Source organism: Coregonus lavaretus, assembly GCF_964263955.1.
Source record: "Coregonus lavaretus genome assembly, contig: HAP1_SCAFFOLD_9970, whole genome shotgun sequence".
Classification (NCBI taxonomy): domain Eukaryota; kingdom Metazoa; phylum Chordata; class Actinopteri; order Salmoniformes; family Salmonidae; genus Coregonus; species Coregonus lavaretus.
In genome coordinates this window covers 2247-11261 of record NW_028165886.1, presented here as the reverse complement: position 1 = coordinate 11261, position 9015 = coordinate 2247, and the positions used below count along the sequence as shown (strand labels likewise).

General features: G+C 44.2%; 1 protein-coding gene across 1 annotated transcript; it reads left to right on the top strand.

The window, feature by feature from the left end:
- Positions 1–374: 374 nt before the first annotated feature.
- LOC311115332 (uncharacterized protein) lies at positions 375–8676 on the top strand. Its single transcript, XM_084190525.1, has 13 exons — positions 375–474; positions 639–768; positions 1681–1837; positions 2333–2426; positions 2546–2685; positions 5150–5216; positions 5316–5467; positions 5698–6855; positions 7068–7409; positions 7481–7580; positions 7691–7858; positions 8098–8202; positions 8312–8676. Exons 1-13 carry the CDS (start codon positions 386–388, stop codon positions 8442–8444), a joined length of 2835 nt encoding a protein of 944 aa, XP_084046651.1. The 5' UTR covers positions 375–385; the 3' UTR covers positions 8445–8676.
- Positions 8677–9015: the final 339 nt, after the last annotated feature.

Below are 9015 nucleotides of genomic sequence, written 5' to 3'. Positions count from 1 at the left end.
CACTAGCTAGCAAGCTTAGGATACTATCATAAAATAGCACATTAAAACATTGTTTTTCCACATAAAAAGGCGACACTAATCTAACGTATCATGACTACCACTCGGTAAAATTGCTTGATTGTGTCAGTCAGTGTATGATATAGCTAACTTTAGCTTAGCTTGGATAGCTTGCTAGGCTAACTCGTTAGCGAAGTTAACTTTACGCGTTAGTCGCCTCGCTTACTTACTTTCAGAAGTAGTAAGCTATGTGTTTATTTGCATTAACGTTAGCTAGTACGTACTAAGCCAGTAGTTAGTTAGCTAGTTAATTGACATGCTGACAGTTTTATTTCCAGAATATCGATGACGTTGACTTCTTCTGTTTCGACAGACTGAACGTTATGCCATGGATTCTGTAGATGATGACGTGTCTGCTCGGATTCTCCTGCAAAATGTAATTCATACGGAGTCCTCCAGGTCCCCAATTACCCGCAGGTAAATCAACACTGTCGAAAAGTGTCACCCACGGTACCTACTACTATATCAACTAAACTTGCTTTGGCTAGCGGTTGTCTACTGTTAGGTTGACAGGCTCTCGCTTGTCGACTGTGATATGTCAATTTTAGTGGTATAAGCCATGTGTGTTCTGTCCTCTCTAGTGCCTCCCAGGCTCAGTTCCAGTCCCCGGGGTCCAGAGTCAGACGTAGTATCAGACTAAGGAGGAGTGATGTTGGGGCCCTTACCCCACAGGAGGCCCTCAAACAGAGCATCAAAAAGAAGCTTCGTGAGGTCAGGTTAAGCCGGGTGTATACTACGTGATTTTGGCCCCAATTTGAGCTGTTCCAGACACGTTTTTGAGATCGGAGACTAAATCCCCATGTCCTTGCCTACTCTGGGCGCGCAGACATTACCTAGGATCGTTTTATGTGAGCGGGTCAGAGACGCAATCTGAGGGCTACCGATCCTGTCTTTGAACAGTCCCAGACGTCCCGATATTTTCAAACATGTTTGATTTTATCTGCACAAAATCTGTGTGTAGTGTGACATATGCAACGACAATATTTGAGAACTGTGATCAGCAATGCGCCAATGAGAGCTCTCCAGAGAAGGAGGCAGCGAGATGATGACGTTGTATTTCATCACCCAGAATGTGTACTCTCGAGCAGGAGCGATGACTACTACTAGTATGCGTTTGTACTTGCTAAAGTGTCAATTTGTTACAGCTCTGACAAGCTCTTTACACACAATGTTATTCAATTAAAAATGTATTGGCTAGATATTTCAACTCTGTATGGCAAGTGTGAATGTCTGACTGAAAATGTTTGAGGCTGCTTTGAGCCACAGCTTGTTCTAGCTATCTAATCACATCACATCCTTGTCAAGACAGTGTGGTATAGAGAATCCTCACATCCAAGTGAAGAATCTTGTGGTGTGTGACCCCCCCCCCCCCCCCTCCTCGTCTGTTCCACATCGTTTAGTTTGTGCACCACTATGTTGGCAAGACAAACAACTACAGGAAAGACGGTAGTTTAATGTGTGAGGCTCAGTGATGTTAGGATTTTAAAAGTAATGTAGTGTCCGCCCGGCATTACTTTGGATGTCAGTCTTTCTGTCCGTTTGTCTGTGTAGGGCAGAGGGACTGTTTTAACCAAGGCTTGTGTTGTGTTGAGTTCATCAGCATTTTTGTATTTTTTCTTACAGAGCACTTCCAGGTCTTCCCTGCCAGTGCCACCCAGTAAGAGGCGGACTATATCAGAGGGAGTCAGGAAGATAAACACGCCTGCACCAGCCACAGCCTCACTTCTCTATGACGATGACATCACACCTAGATACCTACTCAGGGGGATCCTGCAGACAGGTGAGTGTTGTCATGTCACAGTGAGAGAGTGTGGGCAGCGTTTTTATTATTGACTAGGGGTAATATGTATGTTTATTATATGCTCATCACTCCTGAGTGGCGCAGTGGTCTAAGGCACTGCATCGCAGTGCTAACTGTGCCACTAGAGATCCTGGTTCGAATCCAGGCTCTGTCGCAGTCGGCCGCGACCGGGAGACTCATGGGCGGCGCACAATTGGCCCAGCGTCGTCCAGGGTAGGGGAGGGAATGGCCGGCAGGGATGTAGCTCAGTTGATAGAGCATGGCGTTTGCAACGCCAGGGTTGTGGGTTTGATTCCCACGGGGGGCCAGTATAAAAAAATATATATATGTATTCACTAACTGTAAGTCGCTCTGGATAAGAGCGTCTGCTAAATGACTAAAATGTAAATGTAAAATGTCATCATGGGCACATTATGGCCTGTTGTTCAGTGATCTTTGTCTTGTTGCTTTTCTGTCACCTCTCTGATTGGTCAGAGCTGGAGACATCCCTGCTGGTTCAGGACTGGCCAGTCAGGAAGGAGCCAGAGCTGCCCTCCACAAACTCCGGTCTTCACAGCAACCGCCCAAGGTATGCTGACAGAGATGGACGATATCCTCAGAGGTGCACTCAGGACACACAGCCCTCTGCATTATTGGTGTGGTGATGTGTTTGTGCGTTCACACCTTGTTTTTGTGTGTGTCTCCTAGTACAGGGCTGTCTGAGTTGGATCTCCCTGACATGACCACCACAGTAAACCTGTCAAATACGGTGAAGGGACTAAGCAGGAAGCGACCACGTCGGAGTCTCAACATAACAGCATTCAACAGGCAGCTTGAACATGGTGAAGGTAAGGTCAAGGTCGGCACTGTACAGTTTGTGCGCATGGTTAAGTTTGTGTGATATCTGTAACTGGAGCATGTTCTGAACGTGTTAGAGAGGGCGTGATTAAGCATACTGGTTAACTGCTCTATATGAGAAGATATTTTCTGTTCGGCTCATTTTGCCCCACTGACAATCCCACTTTTCATGGTTTCAGGTTTAAATCAAATACAATTTTATTTGTCACATGCGGCAAATACAACGGGTGTAGACTTTACTGTGAAATGTTTGGTTACGAGCCCTTCCCAACGATGCAGAGTTAAAAAATAATAATGCAAATAGTAACACAAGAGGAATAATATACACAACAATGGAATAAAATACACAACAATGGAACTACAGTTGAAGTCTGAAGTTTACATACACTTAGGTTGGAGTCATTAAAACTTGCTTTTCAACCACTCCACAAATTGCTTGTTAACAAACTATAGTTTTGGCAAGTTGGTTAGGACATCTACTTTGTGCATGACACAAGTCATTTTTCCAACAATTGTTTACAGACAGATTATTTCACTTATAATTCACTGTATCACAATTCCAGTTGGTCAGAAGTTTACATACACTAAGTTGACTGTGCCTTTAAACAGCTTAGAAAATTCCAGAAAAGGATGCCATGGCTTTAGAAGCTTCTGATAGGCTAATTGACATCATTTGAGTCAATTGGAGGTGTACCTGTGGATGTATTTCAAGGCCTACCTTCAAACTCAGTGCCTCTTTGCTTGACATCATGGGAAAATCAAAAGAAATCAGCCAAGACCTCAGAATTTTTTTTTTAGACCTCCACAAGTCTGGTCATCCTTGGGAGCAATTTCCAAACGCCTGAAGGTACCACGTTCATCTGTACAAACAATAGTACGCAAGTATAAACACCATGGGACCACGCAGCCGTCATACCTCTCAGGAAGGAGACGCGTTCTGTCTCCTAGAGATGAACGTACTTGGTGCGAAAAATGCAAATCAATCCCAGAACAACAGCAAAGGACCTTGTGAAGATGCTGGAGGAAACAGGTACAAAAGTATCTATATCCACAGTAAAACGAGTCCTATATCGACATAACCTGAAAGGCCGCTCAGCAAGGAAGAAGCCACTGCTCCAAAACCGCCTTAAAAAAGCCAGACTACGGTTTGCAACTGCACATGGGGACAAAGATCGTACTTTTTGGAGAAATGTCCTCTGGTCTGATGAAACAAAAATAGAACTGTTTGGCCACAGTGACCATTGTTATGTTTGGAGGAAAAGGGGGGTAACTTGCAAGCCGAAGAACACCATCCCAACCGTGAAGCACAGGGGTGGCAGCATCATGCTGTGGGGGTGCTTTGCTGCAGGAGGGACTGGTACACTTCACAAAATAGATGGCATCATGAGGAAGGAAAATTATGTGGATATATTGAAGCAACATCTCAAGACATCAGTCAGGAAATTAAAGCTTGGTCGCAAATGGGTCTTCCAAATGGACAATGACCCCAAGCATACTTCCAAAGTTGTGGCAAAATGGCATAAGGACAACAAAGTCAAGGTATTGGAGTGGCCATCACAAAGCCCTGACCTCAATCCTATAGAAAATCTGTGGGCAGAACTGAAAAAGCGTGTGCGAGCAAGGAGGCCTACAAACCTGACTCAGTTACACAAGCTCTGTCAGGAGGAATGGGCCAAAATTCACCCAACTTATTGTGGGAAGCTTGTGGAAGGCTACCCAAAACGTCTGACCCAAGTTAAACAATTTAAAGGCAATGCTACCAAATACTAATTGAGTGTATGTAAACTTCTGACCCACTGGGAATGTGATGAAATAAATAAAAGCTGAAATAAATCACTCTCTACTCTTATTCTGACATTTCACATTCTTAAAATAGTAGTGATCCTAACTGACCTAAGACAGGGAATTTTTACTAGGATTAAATGTCAGGAATTGTGAAAAACTGAGTTTAAATGTATTTGGCTAAGGTGTATGTAAACTTCTCACTTCAACTGTATATACAGGGAGTACCAGTACCAGATCAATGTGCAGGGGTATGAGGTATTTTAGGTATACTGTATGTACATGAAGGCAGGGTAAAGTGACTAGGCATCATAATAGATAATAATAAGAGTAAAATAAAGAACAGAGTAGCAGCAGCATATGATTGTGTGTGTGTGTGTAGTATTGTGAGTGCATATAGTCACTGCAAGAAAGGATCAATGCAGATAATTAATGGTTACACAGACTATCTGCATTGATCCTTTCTTGCAGTGACTATATGCACTCACAATACTACACACACACACACACACAATCATATGCTGCTGCTACTCTGTTCTTTATTCTAATGGCTATTTAGCAGTATTATGGCTTGGGGGTAGAAGCTGTCTTGGAGCATGTTGGTTAAGAGTCTGATTATGGATGTATTCGCTTTCTGATATAATTTTATGTTTGTGGATTCCTTATTTGCAGACGGAGAGGGTGAAGGTGGCAGTGCAACAGAAAAATACCTCTCATCCCAGTCTTCTTCCTCTCCAAGGTAAAGAGCTGCAAATGGGAAACATTTCTGCTCTCTCATTGAATTTCAGTAGTGAATGTCAGAAATGTAACTGAGGGTGTTTTCTCACACATTTTGTAGCTCTATCACCCTCTCTCTGAAAACACCCTTTGTGGACGTTCGGACTGAGAAAAGGGGATTTCAAAGGAAGGTAGCAAATCGTAAAAAAATTAGCATTGAGGAGTTTGACAAGGCCCTACAGAATCGACAGGTGGCGATGGGTGGAAACACTGGTAAGCCCCTTCCTCTGCATCCTCTCATCCTATCCCATTTCTTCCCCCTTATATCTCTGCTTGTCTTTTGTTCTGTGTATTATATTGTTTGATATGTACTTAAATTATCTGGAACAATATGAGATTGAGACTCTTATTTAAGACCACATTTTGTGTGAATAGTAGAACTTAAACCTAGTTTTTCCACCTATTTCTCTTCCCACGCCCACCTCTCTCTCCCTGTTTTTCAGAGCTGAGTGTTAGGGAGGATCAGCAGGGTCTCAGTGAGACTGTTCGGTCCGAGGGGTTCACCTTGGGACTCAGTGACCTCACCGCCCCTGACATCACCCATGACATAATCACCAGCAACACGGCACTCTACGCCCTGCCTGTTGACACAGCGACAACCTTCACTATCGCCACGCAGGACAAAGACACCATCACAGGAACACAGATCCAGCGAGAAATGGGAGGAATGAAGGATGAGGAGGAGAATGATATGGAGGAGGTTGGGGAACAAAAGGAGTATGAGATGGAAGGAGACAACAAAGATGGAGAGGATTTGGCTGGAGATGCTGGGCAGAGAGAGGAGTCCAAATCACAGACAGAAGAAGTAGACGAGGTAGCTGACTCCCGGACAGAAGAAGTAGAAAAGGTAGCTGACTCCTGGACAGAAGAGGAAGCGGTAGCTGAATCTCGGACAGAAGAAGAAGAGGTAGCTGAATCTCAGACAGAAGAGGAGGAGATGGCTGAATCTCAGACAGAAGAGGAGGAGATGGCTGAATCTCAGACAGAAGAAGAAGAGGTAGCTGAATCTCGGACAGAAGAAGAAGAGGTAGCTGAATCTCAGACAGAAGAAGAGGTAGCTGAATCTCAGACAGAAGAGGAGGAGATGGCTGAATCTCAGACAGAAGAAGAGGTAGCTGAATCTCAGACAGAAGAAGAAGAAGAAGAAGAAGAAGAAGAGATGGTTAAATCTCAGACAGAAGAAGAGGTAGTTGAATCTCAGACAGAAGAGGAGGAGATGGCTGAATCTCAGACAGAAGATGTAGCTGAATCTCAGACAGAAGAAGAAGAAATGATTAAATCTCAGACAGAAGAAGAGGTAGCTGCATCTCAGACAGAAGAAGAGATGGCTGAATCTCAGGCCGAAGAAGAGGTATCTGAATCTCAGACAGAAGAAGAAGAAGAGATGGCTGAACCTCAGACAGAAGATGTAGCAGATGATGGGGAGCAGGTATTTGAAGAAGGGCAGGAAAAAGGTTTGACATCACAGAGTTTAGCACACGATGCGATGCACATCAGTCGGAGAGCTTATTGCTCAGAGGGTGGAGTCAAGGTTGCTGGAGTGATGGAAGGAGGGAGGGGCTACAAGAGCATGGGAGCAGAGCTCCATCCTACAGAGACTGGTGAGTCAGGATGGTGATGAGAGCGTGATGTGATAATGAAATATGTGACATTGGCCGACGTGGACAGTATTCCACTTGGCTCAAATACTGCTTGTCAACAAGACTGTTCAGTCTTTTTGAAGTTTGAAAAATAATCTTAGTGGGTCTATTCTATTATTTAATATAGTATTTGTGAGACTGTTTTATTGATGTCTTTGTGTGTGTGTTTGTAGGGTGGGCAGGCAGAAGGTCAGAGGGGGACACTGCTGGTGAGTGGCACAGCGGGCCGGAGGTGGGAGCTAGTGAGAGCGCCAATCCCCGCACAGTAACCCTTAGCAGTGCCCCTCCCTCCCCGTTGCCCCAGGAAGATGAGCTGGAAGGTTTCAGTAGAACAGGCACCAGCCCTGGCAATGAGGAGATGGAGAACTCCATGCCTCCCTTAGAGATTACCTATGAACCTGAGAACAACGCCCCTCACAGCAGCACTTCATCCCTGCACCCCATCACTGCCCAGAGCCCAGCTGACCATGAGGATTGGGATGATGTGGAAGAGGAGGATGGTATCCAGTGTGAAGGTTAGATCCACAAAATCTGTGTTCAGGTGTGTGTGCATATGTTGTGATGACTAACCCTTTCTTTCCTACAGAGCTGTCTATGAAGACACCTGCGTTTGTCAGAGAGAAGAGGAATGCTCTGCCCATTGACCCCCTGGCCACACCCACTGTTCTCAAAAACCTTCAACCAAGGCAAGTCACACACAAAGACATGCAATCATTTTAGTAGTAGTACTGTGTGTTTATACGTGTGCTAGCTTGTGCAAGCTTGTGACCTAATCTGTTGTGTTTTGGGGCCTCAGTGTTTCAGCTGGTGCTGCAGCTGCGTTGAAGCCCAAAGCGGTGAGGGGAAAGCGGGCTGGATCAGCCAAGAAGGACCCTGGTCTCCCTAAGAGCTACATCATGAGCGTGTTCAAACACTTCGCCAAGACCAAGGTGTCTACAGATGTCTACCCTGTCCTAAAGGAGATGTAAGAAACTAGACCCATCTTAGGAAAATGTGCTTATGTTCATTCACTTGCACATTAAGTGATATATACATTTAGTGATGTAACTGTCTGTTTTCAGACAGGAAAACATCAGAATGCAACTGTTATTTTATAATTGATGTTAAATTAATTGACGTACGTATTAGTGACAGAATAGAGGACTTACTTAAAGATAATGTATTGATTGATGAATGCATGTATGTATAAAATGGATTTGCCAGAATGGAGCGCTACTTTGACCGACTAGCTGATGACTTGGAGACGTTTGCTGCTCACGCCAAGAGGAAGACCATTGAGGTGGAGGACGTAGAGCTGCTGATGCGGAGGTTTGTGTATAGCTCTGGTTTCATCAGCTGTTTAAGTGTACAGTATGTACTATAATCTCCTTGTCGTGTGTGTGCATTCGTCTTTCTCTAACTCTGTTTTTCTCTCCAGACAGGGGTTTGTGACTGATAGCATGCCGGTGAATGTGTTGATAGAGAAATATCTCCCAATGGAATCCCGAAAGCTCCTCATTCCTGTGGCAACAAGTGGTAACTACGTCATTCCCAAACCGAGGAGAAAATGATCGGCCTATATTGAGAATGATCAGCCCAAATCATACTGTTGTGGGCTGATGTTGTATATTTGATTGAATATCTATTAACAGCTGTTCATTTATTATTTGTAGACGCTCATTCAAACACATCCAGGACAAGACCATGTAACCTGGTGTAAATGTGTTGTATTTGTTTGAAGATGGCATTGTGTCTTTTGTTTGTCAAATATCACTGCAATAAAATTGATTTGATTTAATCAGTAGTCTGGTCTAGCGTTGCGTTGGCATTTGTAAGGGCCTTTGGATGAGAAAGGAGACTGGAGTTGAAGCCCTGAGGTTAGAAGTGCCTTTGCTTCCATCAGAGAAACCTGAAAGACACAACCAATACAAGCACTATAGTTTGTAGACACTAATCTAATGCCCTCTGTCCTCATGCTGCCCCCAGTTTTCACAATCGACCCAGCTAATCACATTACAGACTGAATAAAAAAAACAATCATTCAAACGGTCGCATTCGATACTCTGTGGTGTAATCATTACGCCGATTCTGTTGCAAAACGTTTTGCAACAAACCCTTTACTCCAAACGGAAAATGCAAACG

Coding starts and splice junctions, on each gene's coding strand:
- LOC311115332 (XM_084190525.1), top strand. CDS start 386: ATGGATTCTGTAGATGATGACGTGTCTGCTCGGATTCTCCTGCAAAAT. Junction 5,217..5,315: donor CAGTCTTCTTCCTCTCCAAG/GTAAAGAGCTGC, acceptor CACATTTTGTAG/CTCTATCACCCTCTCTCTGA. Junction 7,581..7,690: donor CTCAAAAACCTTCAACCAAG/GCAAGTCACACA, acceptor TTGGGGCCTCAG/TGTTTCAGCTGGTGCTGCAG.